At 37.5% G+C, this 20,325-nt stretch overlaps 1 protein-coding gene across 1 annotated transcript in view; it reads left to right on the forward strand.

Moving 5' to 3' along the window:
• The window catches only part of BUD13 (BUD13 homolog), a 35,088-nt gene that overhangs the window by 8,176 nt on the left and 6,587 nt on the right, over positions 1 to 20,325 (forward strand). Inside the window, exons 4-9 of the mRNA XM_059930347.1 lie at positions 4,653 to 5,528; positions 10,828 to 11,132; positions 13,025 to 13,130; positions 13,486 to 13,624; positions 14,296 to 14,480; positions 14,721 to 14,802. Coding sequence (XP_059786330.1) covers positions 4,653 to 5,528; positions 10,828 to 11,132; positions 13,025 to 13,130; positions 13,486 to 13,624; positions 14,296 to 14,480; positions 14,721 to 14,802 — 1,693 coding nt within the window. The remainder of the gene's footprint in view (positions 1 to 4,652; positions 5,529 to 10,827; positions 11,133 to 13,024; positions 13,131 to 13,485; positions 13,625 to 14,295; positions 14,481 to 14,720; positions 14,803 to 20,325) is intronic.

Here is a 20,325-nt window from a genome sequence, read left to right on the forward strand (position 1 = left end):
GTGTCATTTGCAAATATTTTCTCCCATTCCATAGGTTGTCTTTTCGTTTTGTTGATGGTTTCCTTTGTTGTGCAAAACCTTTTAAGTGTAATTAGGTCCCATTTGTTTATTTTTGCTTTTATTTCTTTTGCCTAAGGAGACTGAGCTGAGAAAATATTGCTACGATTTATGTCAAAGAATGTTTCACCTATGTTCTCTTCTAGGAGTTTTGTGGTTTTAGGCCTTACATTTAGGTCTTTACCATTTGAGTTTATCTTTGTATATGGTGTGAGGGAATGTTCTAATTTCATTGTTTTACATTTGGCTGTCTGGTTTTCCCAGCACCGCTTGTTGAAGAGACTGTCTTTTCTCCATTATATGTTCTTGCCTCCTTTGTCATAGGTTAATGGACCATAGGTGTGTGGGTTTATTTCTAGCTCTCTATTCTGTTCCAGTGATCTATGTGTCTGTTTTTGTGCCAGTACCATGCTGTTTTTATTACTGTAGCTTTGTAGCATAGTCTGAAGTCTGGGAGGGTTATACCTCCAGCTTGATTCTTCTTTTCTCATGATTGCTTTCACAATTCTGGGTCTTTTGTGGTTCAATATAAATTTTAAGATTATTTGTTCTACTTCTACGAAAAATGTCATGGGTACTTCAATAGGGTTTGCATTAAATCTGTAGATTGCTTTGGGTAGTATGGCCATTTTAACAATATTAATTCTTCCAATCTAAGAGCACAGAATATCTTTCCATTTCTTGGAATCATCTTCAGTTTCCTTTGTCAGTGATTTATAGTTTTCAGCATATAGGTCTTTCACCTCCTTGGTTAAGTTTATTGCCAGGTAATTTTTTTTTAACGCTATTTTAAACAGGATTTTTTTTTTTAATCTTCTCTTTCTGATGTTTCATTGTTAGTGTAAAGAAATGCAACAGATATCTGTATATTAATCTTATATCCTGCTACCTTGCTGAATTCATTTATTAGTTCTAATCATTTTTGTGTGGTGGCTTTAGGGTTGTCTATGTAGAGTATCATGTCATCTGCAAATAGTGACAGTTTTACCTCTTTCTTTCCAATTTGGATAGGTTTTATTTCTTTTTCTTGTCTGATTACTGTGGCTAGGACTTATAATACTATGTTGAATAGAAGTGGTGAGAGTGAGCATCCTTGTCTTATTCCTGAATTTAGTGGGAAAGCTTTCAGTTTTTCATTGTTGAGTATTATAGCTCCACTGACCATGAAGTAAGTGCCAGTTGTCAAAGGTAATCACATCACCTAGACAAAAGATTTTTTTCAATATGAGTATAATCCTGTGTGTAAATGATTTGCTGAGCTAGAAAGTGTGAACTGCAAAATAGCATTGCTGCTTTGTTCACATCAAGACACAATATGTTTATTTCTTTACATAAAACTGCACATTTGCTTTTTCATACAAATCAGGCCCACTGAATGGAGATGGCTTTAGACCTTTTGACATTTGAACTACATAGCCTGGGGGGCCTTTGTAGACACTTATAATTCTTCCTTAAAGTATTATCTCTGTGTAAAACTTTTGAATTGTTCTTCCTGGTGGTTACTTATCTCTTACTCAGAAGTGTCTCTTTTTTTTTAAAATTGAAGTATAGTTGATTTACAGTGTTGTGTTAATTTCTGCTGTACACCAGAGTGATTCAGTTATATATACATTCTTTTTTATATTCTTTTCCATTGTGATTTATTACAGGATATTGAATGTAGTTCCCTGTGATATATAGTAGGAAAAAAAAGTGTTATACTTTGTGCCTTTAGGTTAATTATCCTAAAATTCTGATTAGAAAAAAATGCATAACAAAAGTGACAATTGGCCGTGGGTTTGTCATAAATGGCTTTTATTATGTTGAGATATGTCCCCTCTCTACCCACTTTGGTGAGAGTTTTTGTCATGAATGAGTGTTGGATTTTGTCAAATGCATTTTCTTTGTCTACTGAAATGATCATGTGTTTTTGTCTTTCCTTTTGTTAATGTGGTGTATCACACTGATTGATTTGATTTGTGTATGTTGAACCATCCTTTGTGACCTTGGATTGCATCCAACTTGATCATGCTTGACCATGGCGTATGATCCTTTTTATGTATTGTTGGATTTGAGGGAAGCCTTTTTTTTCTGTCCTACACTTTTCTTTTTAGAGGAATGCATAGTTTATTTTAGTGTGTCACTGATCCTGAAAAATATAGTGAAGAAGAATTTGGAACTTTTTCAGAGGTAGTAAGATATGAGAACTGAGAGACCAAGTATTCCACTTTTTCTTATATTTTGGTGTTAGGGTTACTGAGGTCAGGAAGTGACTCATTTGGGTGTCTTTCAGCACCCACTCCTTTCTGGCCCAGAATAGGAGAGCACTTAGTATATATTTGGAGGAGTTTACGAGAATCTGAGGAACAGAATTTGGAGACTAAAGCAACCTCTGTCCTCTCCCAGGTTGAAGTGACACGTGTATGGGCCAAGGATCAATGTTTTCTATCCTCTTTTTTGTATTAATAAATCTTTCTTTGTTCTTCCCTTAATTATTGGTATTTTGCAGCACATTATCCTCCATTTGCCACTCTACAGCCTCTCCCTGGGCTAGTAATTTAACTCTCTATTTAAAACATTTTTTGAGTTCTTGAGAGTTTGATAAAGGACATTTGTTATGTCTGAGCAGAAATGAGACCTAGTCTTATTTGCCCTAGTACTCCCTCTGCCCAGCACAAAGAGTTGCCATTAAGACATATTTCTTGAATTGCTAATAGGTATTTGATTCTTACAGCTTACTGCTCTTTGGTAAATCATCACTTGGGGCTTAGCAGTCATTTCCCCTTTTCCAAAAACTTGGTGGTAGGTCTGCTTACTAAGGGACACAGACTAAGAAATACTTGGTCCCATTGAGTCACAGCCCTGGTCCCAGCAGTCATTTGGGCTCTGTGTGGCCAGTGGAAGAGTGCTGATTTTTACCCTCTCTGTTCCATTCTTACATAAGCAAGGATCTTGCTTCTTGATAGTTAACTCCTGTTTACCCTTGATGCTTGTTCCCTTTCACATATGGAGGGTAGAAGAATTAACTCCTAAACAGGATTTATTCTTTCTGTGTTATACTTTGTGCCTTTAGGTTAATTATCCTAAAATTCTGATTAGAAAAAAATGCATAACAAAAGTGACAATTGGCTATTGGTTAGTGATCACCTTTGCCTCAATTTTTAGTACATTATTATTATGTTTTATGAATGAAAACTTTATCAGTATTATTTTATCAGAATCCTGTTCACTCATATCTATTATTTTCTGCCTTATCCTGTGGTTGTGTTTCCAGTCTTCTTCACAATCTTTTTTTCAGAGAGAATCTTCTGATTTCCATATCTGTAGGTCTAGGAAGTGACACACAGACACACACACACACACAAACATAAACGTGCATAGTTGTTTTTCATTTGCCTCGTCCTCACTGGCCCATTTGTTACTGGAAATATCCTGACTGATCTCTGACCCTTACTTCCTTTTTATAAATATCATGGAATTTATCAACCTCGTGGATTAGATTTACTGTCAGGTACCCCACAGATATCAATACTTTTCTCTGAGGGGTGGATTCCAGTCAGAGGATCCTATTCTCCAAAGTAAAGGAGTTGACTTCGTTTCATTCATCCATTTAACAAGTATTCATTGGGTCCTACCCAACTTTTATTTGTGTTTGTATTTTATTTGTTTAGGGAGATCAGTGATAAGAAATAGAGGGAGAAGAGAAACTGGATTTTGGAACTGTCCTGATTTGCTATAAACATTTCATTCTGTTATGCCTTTGAATATTGAAATTCTCAAATGCTTTCCTTTTCAAAGATTGCACATGGACTCTGGAGTCAAAAACAAATCTGGATTTGGATATTCATTCCACCACTTACTAGCAGGATGACTTTGGCAAACTACTTAATCTTGCTGAGTATCAACTTCTTCATCTATAAAATAGGGATGACAGTGTTTATCTCCTAGGCTTGTTATGAGAATTAAATGAGATAATCTATATAAATAATGGGCATGCAGTAGGTGATCAGTAAATGCTGATCCTTTCTTTCTGATGCTCTCCCCAACTCTAATAAAGAGCACAATGGCATGGATTAAATAGTTAACAGCATTTCATTTTGATGCGGCACAGATTTAGTCAATTTGCCTTTTGAAAGAAGAGTGGATACAAACTATGAATTATCTAGGCTAAATATCAGTAGGAGCTTCTGATGGGGAACTCTGTACAAATAAGGTTTTGGGAAGAACATTGGATTGGGGGTTAGAAGGCTGGAGTTCTAGCCTATCTCTTCATCTTAGTAGCTATGACCCCTAGGTAAGAAATCACTTAGTTCCTTGGAGTCTGTGTTTTCGTGTCTGTAAAGCAAGGATACCTGCCCTGCTTACCTAACAAGATGTAACATGAAAAATACATTTAAAATGCTTTGCAGATTTATGACTTGTTAGGCAAACATGAGAGATTATTCTTAGGATATACATGAGTGCTGGTTTACTACCCCTAAGTAAGAGTTGTGCATACCTTTTGGGCTTTCTGAAGAGTTTTGAGATGTATCCTGCCGGGGGCATCTTTTGAAACTTTGGTTACAAGGGTGAACAGAGCACTTGTAGGAATCTGACTCTTTGCTGTTTGTGTTTAGGCCACAATGAAGATCTACCCTCACACAGACATTTCCGTCATGGTACCCCGGATTCATCTCCTCCTAGGCGGGTCCATCATGATACCCTGGATTCGTTTCCTCCTAGGAGGGTCCGTCATGACACCCTGGATTCATCTCCTCCTAGAAGGGTCTGTTATGACACCCCGGATTCATCTCCTCCCAGGAGGGTCCGTCATGACCCCCTGGATTCATCTCCTCCTAGGACAGTCTGTCATGACACCCCGGATTCATTGCATCCTAGGAGGGTCCGTCATGATACCCCGGATTCATCTCCTAGGAGGGTCCGTCATGATACCCCGGATTCATCTCCTCCTAGGAGGGTCTGTCATGATTCCCCAGATCCATCTCCCCGCAGGAGGGCCTATCATGACTCAGACCCATCTCCCCCAAGGAGGGCCCGTCATGATTCACCGGATCCTTCTCCCATCAGGAAGCCTCATCGTCATTCTTCAGGTGTATCTCCTAGGAGGGCCCGTCATGACACACCAGATCCATCTCCACCTAGGAGAGCCCACCACAATTCCTCAGATATCTCTCCTCGCAGAAGGGCCCATAACAGCTCCCCTGACACAGCTCAGCCTAGAAGGACTCTTGACTCCGTGGACACACCACAGCTCAGGAGGGCCCATCATAATTCCCCTGACTTGGCTTCTAATGTCCCTCATTCACTGCCCAGAACCAAAAGCAGTAAAGTCCCAGAAAGCTCTAGCAAAACTTCTCCACATCGGAAGGGGCCAGGACCTTCTCATCTATCACTCCCAAAGAACAGCAAGTATGAATATGACGCAGAACTCTCTCCTCCACGGAAAAAGCAAGCAAAATCCCATTTTGGAAGTAAGCAGCATGATTCTAAAGGTGAGCATTTGATTGTCCGTGAGAGAGACTTGTTCCCGAGGCACTTTCTTTTGGACATTTTAGTTGCTTTATTAGGTATTTGTGATCTTTAGAAATGAGAATGGAGCTTTGGAGAAGTTTTAAAAACTGGAGGGAAGTGGTGACAGGTTGGGCTGAGGAGAGTTAAAAATTTACAGTAGCAGGGAGGAAATTTTTATATATCCTTTTGTATATTCTCCCCACCTCATATAAAGATATTGTATACATGTTTGTTGCATGTATAGAATGCATAGAAATGTAGAAAAAGGTCATAGAAAATTCTGTCATTCAGAGGCAGCCACTGCTAGTGTTGTAACCAATGTCCTTTTAGTCTTTTTTTTTTCTATTCATTTCTGATGTAGTTGAGACTTGTCTAGGCAGTAAGTACATATTGCATGTGTAATCTTGCCTGTTTTTTTACACTTAACATTATCTTCCCCATGTCATAGAACATCTCTTTGTTAATATAATTTTTGTTGGTGTTTACTTAACCATTTCCCTAATATTGCGTATTTTAGGTTATTTCTAAACCTTTTCTTCTATAATTCCATAATGAACATCCTTATACGTAAACGGTTGCCCTGTTCTGAATTATTTCCTTATCTACTTCTAGATAGATTTCTGGGGAATTGAAGTACTTCTAGATCTGTTTCCTAGGAAACTAAGTACAATAGAAATTGATTTATTGGGTCAGAGGGTTCTGTGCTTTTAGGACTGTTGATATGTATTGCAGATTGCTTTTGGGGAAGGTGATTTGTGATGCTTATGTCTACGATTCACACCTGTGTGGTGAAATTTGTTTACTCCATCTTTTGTCCCTAGGTACTATTTTAATTTTTAAATTCAAATACATTTTTATACTTGAGTCTGAGGACATGAGAATATAATCCAGGTAGTTTTAAGTTTCACCACACCACTGAGACCTGAGCGCAGTTTGTTTTTTGCCCACTCTTTATGTGTGGATAAATATGACACAGATGGTAGCCTTATCCACCAGAGGGCAGACAGCAGAAGCAAGAAGAACTACAGTTCTGCAGCCTGTGGAATGAAAAGCACATTCACAGAAAGACAGACAAAATGAAAAGGCAGAGGACTATGTACCAGATGAAGCAACAAGATAAAACCCCAGAAAAACAACTAAGTGAAGTGGAGATAGGCAACCTTCCAGAAAAAGAATTCAGAATAATGATAGTGAAGATGATCCAGGACCTTGGAAAAAGAATGGAGGCAAAGATCGAGGAGATGGAAGAAATGTTTAACAAAGACCTAGAAGAATTAAGGAACAAACACCTAGAAGAATTAAAGAACACACAAACAGAGATGAACAATACAATAACTGAAATGAAAAATACACTAGAGGGAATCAATAGCAGAATAACTGAGGCAGAAGAATGGATAAGTGACCTGGAAGACAGAATGGTGGAATTCACTGCCACAGAACAGAATAAAGAAAAAAGAATGAAAAGAAATGAAGACAGCTTAAGAGACCTCTGGGACAACATTAAAGGCAACAACACTCGCATTATAGGGGTCCCAGAAGGAGAAGAGAGAGAGAAAGGACGCAAGAAAATATTTGAAGAGATTATAGTTGAAAACTTCCCTAACATGGGAAAGGAAATAGCCACCCAAGTCCAGGAAGTGCAGAGAGTCCCAGGCAGGATAAACCTAAGGAGAAACATGCCAAAACACTAATCAAATTGACAAAAAAGCCAAAGAAAAATTATTAAAAGCAACAAGGGAAAAAACGACAAATAACATACAGGGGAACTCCCGTAAGGTTAACAGCTGATTTCTCAGCAGAAACTCTACAAGCCAGAAGGGAGTGGCAAAATATATTTGAAGTGATGAAAGGGAAGAACCTACAACCAAGATTACTCTACCCAGCAAGGATCTCATTCAGTAAGTGGGAAACACAAGAGAAGAAAAGGACCTACAAAAACTAACCCAAAACAATTAAGAAAATGGTAATAGGAACATACATATCGATAATTACCTTAAATGTGAATGGACTAAATACTCCAACCAAAAGACACAGGCTCACTGAATAGATACAAAAACAAGACCCATATATATGCTGTCTACAAGAGACCCACTTCAGACCTAGGGACACATACAGACTGAAAGTGAGGGGATGGAAAAAGATATTCCATGCAAATGGAAATCAAAAGAAAGCTGGAGTAGCAATACTCATATCAGATAAAATAGACTTTAAAATAAATGTTACAAGAGACAAGGAAGGACACTACATAATGATCAAGGGATCAATCCAAGAAAAGGATATAACAATTATATATGCAGCCAGCATAGGAGCACCTCAATACATTAGGCAAATGCTAACAGTTATAAAAGAGGAAATCGACAGTAACACAGTAATAGTGGGGGACTTTAACACCTCACTTAAACCAATGGACAGATCATCCAGACAGAAAATTAATAAGGAAATAACAAGCTTTAAATAACACAATAGACCAGAGAGATTTAATTGATATTTTTAGGACATTCCATCCGAAAACAGCAGATTACACTTTCTTCTCAGGTGCACACGGAACAGTCTCCAGGATAGATCACATCTTGGGTCACAAATCAAGCCTCAGTAAATTTAAGAAAATTGAAATCGTATCAAGCATCTTTTCCGACTACAACGCTATGAGATTAGAAAGAAATATCAGGGAAGAGGCTGTAAAAAACACAAACACATGGAGGCTAAACAATACATTACTAAATAACCAAGAAATCACTGAAGAAATCAAAAAATACCTACAGAAAAGTGACAACAAAAACACGATGATCCAAAACCTATGGGATGCAGCAAAAGCAGTTCTAGAGGAAAGTTTATAGCAATACAATCCTACCTCAGGAAACAAGGAAAATCTCAAATACACAATCTAACCTTACACCTAAAGGAACTAGAGAAAGAAGAACAAACAAAACCCAAAGTTAGTAGAAGGAAAGAAATCATAAAGATCAGAACAGAAATAAATGAAATAGAAACAAAGAAAACAGTAGCAAAGATCAATAAAACTAAAAGCTGGTTCTTTGAGAAGATAAAATTGATAAACCTTCAGCCAGACTCATCAAGAAAAAGAGGGAGAGGACTCAAATCAATAAAATTAGAAATGAAAAGTTACAACAGACACCGCAGTAATACAGAGCATCATGAGAGACTACTACAAGCAACTCTATGCCAATAAAATGGACAACCTGGAAGAAGTGGACAAATTCTTAGAAAGGTATATAACCTTCCAATACTGAACCAGGAAGAAATAGAAAATATGAACAGACCAATCACAAGTAATGAAATTGAAACTGTGATTTAAAATCTTCCAACAAACAAAAGTCCAGGACCTGATGGCTTCACAGGTGAATTCTATCAAACATTTAGAGAAGAGCTAACACCCATCCTTCTCAAACTCTTCCAAAATATTGCAGAGGAGGGAACACTCCCAAACTCATTCTGTGAGGCCACCATCACCCTGATACCAAAACCAGACAAAGATGTCACAAAAAAAGAAAACTACAGGCCAGTATCACTGATGAACATAGATGCAAAAATCCTCAACAGAATACTAGCAAACAGAATCCAACAGCACATTAAAAGGATCATACACCATAATCAAGTGGGATTTATCCCAGGGATGCAAGATTATTCAATTTATGCAAATCAATCAATGTGATACACCATATTAACAAATTGAAGGAGAAAAACCATATGATCATCTCAATAGATGAAGGAAAAGCTTTCGACAAAATTCAACACCATTTATGATAAAAACTCTCCAGAAAGTGGGCATAGAGGGAACCTACCTCAACATAATAAAGGCCATATACGACAGACCTACAGCAAACATCATTCTCAATGGTGAAAAACTGAAAGCATTTCCTCTAAGATCAGGAAGAAGACAAGGATGTCCACTCTCACTGCTATTATTCAACATAGTTTTGGAAGTCCTAGCCATGGCAATCAGAGAAGAAAAAGAAATAAAAGGAATACAAATTGGAAAAGAAGAGGTAAAACTGTCACTGTTTGCAGATGACTTGATACTCTACAGAGAGAATCCTAAATGTGCCACCAGAAAACTACTAGAGCTAATCAATGAATTTGGTAAAGTTGCATGATACAAAATTAATGCACAGAAATCTCTTGCACTCCTATACACTAACAATGAAAGATCAGAAAGAGAAATTAAAGATACAATCCCATTCACCATTGCAACAAAAAGAATAAAATACCTAGGAATAAACCTACCTAAGTGTAATTAATGCACAGAAATCTCTTGCACTCCTATACACTAACAATGAAAGATCAGAAAGAGAAATTAAAGATACAATCCCATTCACCATTGCAACAAAAAGAATAAAATACCTAGGAATAAACCTACCTAAGTAGGTCAAAGACCTGTACTCAGAAAACTGTAAGACACTAATGAAAGAAGTCAAAGGTGACACAAACAGATGGAGAGATATACCATGTTCTTGGGTTGGTAGAATCAATATTGTGAAAATGACTATACTACCCAAAGCAATCTACAGATTCAGTGCAATCCCTATAAAATTACCAATGGCAGTTTTTACAGAACTAGAACAAAAAATCTTAAAATTTGTATGGAGACACAAAAGACCCTGAATAGCCAAAGCAATCTTGAGGGAAAAAAACGGAGCTGGAGGAATCAGACTCCCTGACTTCAGACTATACTACAAAGCTACAGTAATCAAGACAATATGGTACTGGCACAAAAACAGAAATATAGATCAATGGTACAGGATAGAAAGCCCAGAGATAAACCCGCACACCTGTGGTCAACTAATCTATGACAAAGGAGGCGAGGATACACAGTGGAGAAAAAGACAGTCTTCAGTAAGTGGTGCTGGGAAAACTGGACAGCTACATGTAAAAGAAAGAAATTAGAACACTCCCTAATACCATACACAAAAATAAACTCAAAACAGATTAATAACCTAAAATATATATATATATACACACATATATATATGTATGTATGTATATATATATATATATATATATATATATATGGCACAGATGAGTATGTTGAGATCTCACATGCTAGTCAGTCACTAATAACTTGGGAATAGAACCCCACATCCTGCCTATTGGTTTTAAAAGTTGTTTCTCACTTTGCTCTTCTCCCATGTCATTCGTACTTGTATTTAGGTTAGTGATAGTTCCTCACAAGAGGACTAAATGAATGTTGAACATTAGCCCGACAAATTCTTTTTTTAGATTCTGCCAAGGGGATTAAAGACTTTACTGTTTAATTTCCAGGCTCTTCCCCCAGCCATAGGAAATATCATAAAAGCTCTTCACCCAGGAGACATCAGAGTCACATGTTGGACTCTTCTTCCTACCCAAGTGACAGTAGGAAAGCCTCTGACTCAGATCTTTCTCCTCCACGGCATAAACAAAGTTCAGGGCCCCGGGATTCTGATTCAGATCTGTCACCTCCACGGAATAGACCTAGGCACGGGAACTCTGATTCTGACCTCTCTCCACCAAGGAGGAAACAGAGGGCCAAATCTTCTGATTCTGACCTGTCTCCACCTCGAAGGAGTCAGCCTCTGGGAAAGAAGGTAAGAATTTTCAGGAGCCATATCTTCTCTTAGAGTAACTCCTGTCTTTTAGCTCTGTACAAGTCCCAGAGATCCAAGCCAAAGCAGGAAGAGGTAGCTCTTAGTAGCATAGTAAATCTAGCTCACAGGACCTCTAGGGCTCTTTTCTTCTCTCTGAAGTCAGGACTGCCTAACCCAGCCCAGGTGAACTTGCAAATAGCAGATTTCCTAAAGAGCTTCTGCCTTTATATCCTCTCAGTTCCATGAATCTCATTTTAATAGGTCCACAGAAACTTCCTATTTTCTTATGAATAAACTGAGAACGTAGTTTACAGAATGGAGTTAGGAGCATGAACCTTGTGTCAAACATCACATATTGGGATCATACTTCTTATATGTACTATCTGTGAGATTTGAGCAAGATACATAATATCTCTAAGCCTCAGCTTCTTCATCTTTAAAATGTGGATAATAGTAGTATGTACTTCATAAGGTTCTTGTGGGAATTAAATGAGTCAGTAAGTAAAGCTCTTAGCACAGTGCCTGGGACAAAGTAAGCATTTAGTGTAAGCAGTTTACTATTATAAATTGGACTGTAGGTCTCCAGAGCTTAAAGAGAGGCACTTAAAATATAAAACGACTTTTAGAAATCATATCACCTGGGAAATAAGTGTTTTGTATTATTTTAAATCTGTGATGAAGCCTGAATTAGCAAAACAAATCTGCATGAACCCTGAGTAATTGTGTTGTAAAGAACACCAGTACTAGTAAAGAAGTGTTATTCCAGAGCTTCCCTGGTGGCGCAGTGGTTAAGAATCCGCCTGCCAATGCAGGGGACACGGGTTCAAGCCCTGGTCCGGGAAGATCCCACATGCTGCGGAGCAACTAAGCCCATGTGCCACAACTCCTGAGCCCACGTGCTGCAACTACTGAAGCCCGTGTGCCTAGAGCCCATGCTCCGCAACAAGAGAAGCCACCGCAATGAGAAGCCCGTGCACTGCAACGAAGAGTAGCCACCACTGGCCGCAACTAGAGAAAGCGTGCGCGCAGCAACAAAGACCCAACGCAGCCAAAAATAAATAAATTAATTAAAAAAAAAAAGTGTTATTCCAGTGAGTTGGTTAAGAAAGAGAACGATAGAGCCTGTGGTGTGCACGTTTCCTCTAATGCAGACTTTTCAGGTAAGTTTCTCTGTAGCCCATGTGGTCCTGGTAGGGTAGACCAGCCTGTCCCTAGCCCAGGAAGTAGGGTTCTTCTCTTTTGGGGAACAGAGTGAGGTCTGTGTTTCAGCTGGACTCCTTGACATTTTTATGTATCTGCTTAGTCCATGGGCAATTTAATATTAATCAAATTTAATTTAGTACGTTGTTTAAGGATATCGGGATATAAGTATATACATTGATTGTGGGTTGGTTTGTTATCTTGATACAGAGTGGAGTTTAGTAAGACGTTTCAATTTGGTTATATCTTGTCATTATCCTGAAATATAGCCACAATTTCAGGATCTTAGGTTTGCTTGACTTTGTGATTTAAATGAAATATTTTATCAGTGTTGATCTCTACCAGAGGGCTTAGAGCTTTATAGAGGTTTCTCGTCAGGTGACCTGAGAGTCTTCATGTGTGCAGTTTATATGCTGAAAAGTCAGAAATACGATGCTTAGCCTTCCCTTTAGCATATTGTTGGTTTGTGTTTCTGTTTACTCTTAAACTTGATAGTACTGTTAATTTTCCATGAAATTCAGTTTTATTTCTTCTTTTGTATTTTGTGAAACCTGTGGTTGATAATAAGAATATAAAGCTAGAGTTTTTGGTTTGGTTATTGCTGATTATCAGACAAAAATACACCTGTGTATACCCATGGAGTCTATTGCTGCATTGTCTTAATGTTGGATGCTCCCTTTTCCATTGCATAGGCTGCACACATGTATTCTGGGGCTAAAACTGGGTTGGTGTTAACTGACATACAGCGAGAGCAGCAGGAGCTCAAGAGACGGGACCAAGAGACCATGGCATTTGAAGGTAAAAATGTGAAAGTGCAGAGACCAGTTGAGGCTCTTGTAGCTTTTATTTTTTTTAATGTAGTTTATTATACCTGATATTTAAAAGTTTTAATTGCTGTCAAATTTCAGCTCTGGTTTTGTGCATTATTTTAACTTCTCATTGGGTTCAAGTGGTTCTTTTCCTTCTTGAAAAATGTTAATTTTCAGGATCATCGCCAATATGCACTTAGATGTTGGTAGGGACTACTAGTAGTCTGGCTGTGAAGGTTCTTATCCAGCATCAGAACCCCACGTGGTTGATTTCAGCTGTTAGAATATTATTTCTGATTTTGATACCTGGTGTTTATCTTTAAAAGTATAATTTTCCTTTGCAGCTGAATTCCAGTATGCTGAAACCGTATTTCGAGATAAGTTTGGTCGTAAGAGGAATTTGAAACTGGAACGTTTAGAGCAGAGGAGAAAAGCGGAGAAGGACTCGGAGAGAGATGAGCTGTATGCTCAGTGGGGAAAAGGGTAAGAGAACCACTGAAAGGAAAAACAAGACTGCAGTGACCGGAGGAAGTCATTTCTCTATTCTTCTGCCTTCAAAGCTGTTTTTTGTTTTTTTTTTTTATAAATTTATTTATTTTATTTATTTAGTTTTGGCTGTGTTGGGTCTTTGTTGCTGTGCACAGGCTTTCTCCTGTTGCGGCGAGCGGGGGCTACTCTTCCTTGTGGTGTGCGGGCTTCTCACTGTGGTGGCCTCTCTTGTTGCGGAGCATGGGCTCTAGGCACACGGGCTTTAGTAGTTGCAGCACGCGGTCTCAGTAGTTGTGGCTCGCGGGCTCTAGAGCACAGGCTCAGTAGTTGTGGCACATGGGCTTAGTTGCTCCGCGGCATGTGGGATCTTCCCGGACCAGGGCTTGAACCCATGTCCCCTGCATTGGCAGGTGGATTCTCAACCACTGCGCTACCAGGGAAGCCCCAAAGCTGTTTTTGGGAATGGGAAATTCAGTGTGCTCAGTCTCCTTCCTAAGATACTGATATATTCCACACTTCCAGTTGGTATTCTAAGAATTTTACCTTTTTCAGTATTTGGCCTAGGCTGCTGGAAAGAGGAGGTTCTCCAAATGTAGCAGTACATCTCAGTGTAAGAGTGGAAATGTTAAACAGGATAGCAGACACTCCTGGTTCTTTTTGTCCAGGCTTGCACAGCGCCGGCAGCAGCAACAAAATGTGGAGGATGCAATGAAGGAAATGCAAAAGCCTCTGGCCCGCTATATTGATGATGAAGATCTAGATCGGATGCTGAGGGAAAAAGAAAGAGAGGGGGACCCCATGGCCAACTTGATCAAGAAGAATAAGGCCAAGGAGAGCAAGAATAAGAAAGGTGAGCCTTCTGGGAATCTTCAGAGAATGAGGTGACTTACGTGAAGAGAGAAAATCAATAGGGTGATGATACATAGCTATGTGCAAAGAAGGCTTTCCCATACAATTTCACATTTCTTGTATTGGGGAATTTAGATTTAACTCAATAGAGACTTCTGTGCAAAGAAATTTTTTCCCACTGCCATCGAGCTCTGATTTGAATTACGTAGGTAACTAACTTTTCTCCCTCTCCTGTCATTAGTGAGACCTCGCTACAGTGGCCCAGCACCTCCTCCCAACAGGTTCAATATCTGGCCTGGATATCGCTGGGATGGAGTAGACAGGTAAACCTGAATATTTCCTACAGTTTTGTTTTCTCTTCCATCTAACCCGAACCTTCCCTGACTGTTCTCAAATCATTCTACACTCTGCCTCATTTTCTGCCTTAATCACAAGGTTAATAATATGCAGTTTGGTTGCTTCTATTTCTCAAATCTCATTTCCCATGCTTAGAATACTCCTTCCTTTTTTCCTTTTCAAAGCTCTGGGCAAATAACTCAGGTGGTCCAGCTAGGATACCCTTTGTTTTTGACACTGATCACTTCTAATGATATTTTCTAAGGTTTGGAGGGGGTGAATGATAGGTGCTAGTCTGAAGCCTTTTGTATGTTGTATCTTTAAAATGTAGCCCTTGAATCTTTTCTTCACTGCCTTATGAGTGAGTTACTTGTCATGTTGCACTGCCCCTACCACCTTGTCTTTTCACCTACCCATATCTGTACCCACATGCACTAACTTCCTTTCTGCTATCATGGATGAACTATATATGCTCCTATCCAAAGTTAGTCCCTCTACTTCATGTTAGATCCCATCTCTTGCCTGCTAAAGGACATTGTTATATCATCTAGCACAGTGACTCTCAAAATTTGTCATCTCGAGACCCCTTTACACTCTTAATAATTATTGAGGACTCTAAAAAGTTTTGTTTATGTGGGTTATAGCTGTTAATATTTACCATATTAGAAATTAAACTAAGAAGTTTAAAAAGTATTTATTAATTCTTTAAAAAAAGCCATTACATTAACATAGTTACCCTGTTTTTAAAGAGAAATAACTATATTTTTCAAACAAAAAAAAGTGAGATTCAGGATAGCTTTGATTTACATTCTTGCAAATCTCATTAATGTCTGGGCTGATAGAAAACATCAGGACTTTTTTTTTTTTTTGTATTTTATTTTATTTTTATTTTTTAACTTTTTTTATATTGGTATATAAACAATGATTAACAATGTTGTGTTAGTTTCAGGTGTACAACAAAGTGATTCAGTTATAAATATACATGTATCTATTCTTTTTCCAATTCTTTTCCCAATTAGGTTGTTACAGAATATTGAGCAGGGTTCCCTGTGCTATACAGTAGGCCCTTGTTGGTTATCCATTTTAAATATAGCAATGTGTTACAAGAAGACATCAGGATTTAGTCTGTTGCAGTATGTTTAGCTGAAATATAGGAAGAAAATTCAACCTTATAATAGGTAGTTAGAAAAGGAAGGTGTATTAGATTTTTTTTAATACTACACAAAAACTCAATAAGTGGTAGTTTCTTAAAGGTTATTTGTAATATGGAATCAGAAACCATATCAAAAAGCTTTTCATACTGTTAGATTAAAATCCATTGGTCTTTTTCCTATTTTGGATGAATCTTTTACTCATGCATGATTTTATAACATCATGTACTGTTCATTGGTTTGCTGAGTTTTTCAGACCTTCCAAATGTTGACATATTTCATATACAATATCAGATAATGATATATACATATTAATATTAACTTTGATCTCATCACAAAAATCTTTAAATAACTAGAAGCTAAAGGAGTTCATGGTAGTGGGTACAAGTTTTTCAAAATTCTAATTTACGCTTGAAAGCTCCTATTTTATCATTGGCAACAAATATCAGCCACTTTCCTTGATGTAAAGGTCACTTCGTACAATGGCTTTTTTTGTAGGATCCGTCAGATTTTGAACCTAGAGGATCATGTCCTCTGTGAATATAAACAGTGTTACTTCTTCCTTTCTAATCCAGATGCCTTTTGTTTCTTTTTCTTGCCTTATTGCACTAGCTGCAACTTCCAGTGCAAATGTTGAGTAGAAGCAGTAAGAGCAGACATATTTTACCTTGTTGCTAACCTTAGGAGGAAAACATTCAGCCTTTTCACCATGAAATATCTTGTAAACTATAGAATTTTTTTTGTAGATTTCCTTTATTGAGTTGAGAGATTTCTATTCCTAGTTTGCTAAGGAATGTCTTTTTTCAGGAATGTATGTTGGATTTTGTTCAAAATATTTTCTAATTTTCCTTTTGGTTCATTCTTTGATCCATGATTTACTTATGAGTGTATTTTAGAATTCCAAACATTTAGACCTTTCTAGATATCTCATTGTTATTGATTTCCAGTTTAATTCCATTGAGGTCAGAGAATACACTATGTAATATTTTGATCTTTTGAAATTTATTAAGCATGTTTTATGGCCCAGTATATGGTTTACCTTGGTGAATAGCCCATTTGCACTTGAAGATAATGTGTATTTTGCAGTTGCTTGGGGTAGTGTTTTGAAAATTTTTTTTTGTATTCTTTTTTTAAGTAAACTTTTTGTTTTGGAATAATTTTAGATTTATAGAAAATTTGCAGAGATACTATAAAGAATTCTTGTAAACTCCTTATCCAGTTTTGTTACCATTCGTTATATTATCGTGGTACGTTAATCAAATCTAAGAAACCAACATTAGTATGTTATTATTAATGCACCAGATTTTATTTGGATTTCACCAGTTTTCTATTAATGTTCTTTTTCTGTTCAGGGATGCAATTCAGGATACCACATTGTACTTAGTTGTCATGTCTCCTCAGTCTCTTCTGATCTGTGTCAGTTTCTCAGTCTTTCTTTGTTCTTTGTAACCTTAACACTTTTGTGCGGGGGCGGTATGGTCAGGTATTTTTGTTGAATGTTCCTCAAACTGAGTTTGTTTGATGTTTTTCTCATGATTAGCCTGAGGTTATGGGTTTTTGGAAAGAATTCCACAGTGGTGGAGTGTCCTTCTCATCACATCCTTTTAGGGGTTACATGATATCCACATGACATCACTAGTAATGTTAACCTGGATCACTGGGTTAAGGTAATGAGTGTTTGCCGGGTTTCTCTGCTTTAAAATTACTGTTTTTCTTCTTTCATACTCTCTTCTCTGGAAGTGAGTCGACTGAGTTCAGCTTACACTCAAAAGGAGACCTACAGAAGGATATCTACATATATTATTTAGACTTTTTCTGTAAGGAAGATCTGTTTCATCTCCCCATTTATTTGCTCAATCATTTGTTTATATCAGTATGGACTCATGTATATTTTATACTTTGTATAGTAATCTAATAGTATGTTATTTATTTTGTTGCTTAAATTGTTCTGTTCTTTGGCCATTGGGAGTTCTCTCAGGTGTCCCTTTTATATGCCCATCCTTCTATTTTTTGAGCATTCTTTGACTTTCTGTTACTATAAGGTGCTTCAGGCTCATATTGTATTTTCTCTGCCCCAGCCCTAAAATAGCCATTTCTCTAAGAAATCCTGACTGCTTTTAATGGAGAAAGATATTTAGAAACCAAGATCCGACTGCTAGAGTGCTTGTTGTTACTGAGGTGTCATTGTTTCTAGACCCTCTCAGCAGACAGAGCTACTTAATGCGTGTATAGTAGTCTGTGTATACACACATATCTATAATTGTTTCTGTGTCTATCCACCTGCAAGTATGTTATATATACACATATATTTACATATATATATAAATATGAGTTCATGTTGATGTAACTGACTCTAACCAAGTATTACCTTTCCTTTTTGCTTACCTCCCCAACATTGAGAAACCTGGCACCCACCATCCACCATCCATTTTGCTCATCCCAGGACACATGTAAAATAGTTTCAAAATTGAGAAATTCAGAAATGAGAAACTAATTTACCATCTAGAGTGTAGCATTTATGTGCAGTTCATTTTGTTCTTACCCTTATAATTTCTAATCAAAATACCATTTTCCAACATAACTTAAAGAGTCAGCCCCCATACCTCTCCCCTGCCAAACATCCTGGGTAATTTTTTTCTTTTATAGTTTACTTATATTAGTGTTTACTCATTATGGTGTATAGTTCTATGGGATTTAACGAATGAGTAGAGTCATTCATTCACCACCCTAGTACTGTATGGAATAGTTCCATCATTCTAAAATTTCCTGTGTAAGTCTCCTTTTAGTCATTTATACCTCCTCCACCAACCCCTTGTAATTACTGCTGTTGTTTTCTGTCCCTGTAGTTTTGTCTTTTCCAGAGTGTTACATGAATGGAATCATACAATGTGTAACCTTTTGAGTCTGACCTTTTGCACTTAGCAAAATGCATTTTAAGATTCATCCATGTTCTTGCATGAATCAGTACTGTATTCCATGTTTATCACTGAGTAGTATTGCATTGGATGGGTATACCACAGTCTGTTTATTCCCCAGTTGAAGGACATCTTGGTTGCTCCCAGTTTTTAGCAGTTGTGAATAAAGCTACAATAAACATTGGTGTATGGGTTTTTATGTGGATATAGTTTTCAGTTTACTTGGGTAAATACCAGGGTAAATGATTGCTATATTGTATTGTTGAGATTATGTTTAATTTTATAAGAAACTGCCAATTGTCTTCCAAAGAGGCTGTATCATTTTACATTACTGCAAAGAGTGAGGATTTCTGTTGCTCCATATCCTTGCCAGCATTTGGTATTGTCAGTGGTTTGGATTTTAGGTGTGTGAATTTAGTATTGAATTTTAATTGCTCTGTTTTCTTTTTAGTTATACCTCTCTGCAATTTTTTTTTCAGTGTTATGAGGATCACAGTACGTATCTTTAATTTATCACAGCCTACTGAGAGTTATAATTGTACTATTTCACATAAAATATAAGAACCTTGCAACACTACAGTTCTACTTAACCTCTGTTTTTAGTGCTATTGTTTTCATACATATTACATAAAAAATGGTATAGATCCCACAATACAGTGTTAAAATTTTTACTCTGCAGTTTTATATATATATATATATATTTTTTTAAATTATTTATTTGTTTATTTATGGCTGTGTTGGGTCTTCGTTTCTGTGCGAGGGCTTTTCTCTAGTTGCGGCAAGCGGGGGCCACTCTTCATCGCGGTGCGCGGGCCTCTCACTGTCGCGGCCTCTCTTGTTGTGGAGCACAGGCTCCAGACGCGCAGGCTCAGTAGTTGTGGCTCACGGGCCCAGTTGCTCCGCGGCACGTGGGATCTTCCCAGACCAGGGCTCGAACCCGTGTCCCCTGCATTGGCAGGCAGATTCTCAACCACTGCGCCACCAGGGAAGCCCAGTTATATATTTTTTTAAGAAGCTAAGAAAACAAAAGAAAAAAATATGTAGTTGTTAGTACTTACTCACATAGTTACAATTTCTGGTATTCTTCCTTCTTTCCTAAAGAAATTAGGAAATTTTAATATTCCTTCAGTGCAGGTCTGTTGGCAAAAAATTCAGTTTTTGTTGATATGAAAACATCTTTATTTCACCTTTGTTTCTTAACAGCTTTAATTTTGAAGTAATGTTAGGCTCACAAGAACTTGAAAAAATAGTACAGTGTATTAGTGTACCATTCACCCAACTTCCCCCAATGATAATATCTTATATAACCATAGTACATTATCAAAGCCAGGAGTTGGCATTGGCACAGTTCTATTAATTAAATTAGAGAATTTTTTCTCACCTTCGTTTTTGAAGGATTGTTTCACTGGCATAGTGTTGGGGGAGGTTATCGAGGGGATGTGAC

The sequence above is a fragment of the Balaenoptera ricei genome, chromosome 8 (assembly GCF_028023285.1).
Source record: "Balaenoptera ricei isolate mBalRic1 chromosome 8, mBalRic1.hap2, whole genome shotgun sequence".
Lineage (NCBI taxonomy): Eukaryota > Metazoa > Chordata > Mammalia > Artiodactyla > Balaenopteridae > Balaenoptera > Balaenoptera ricei.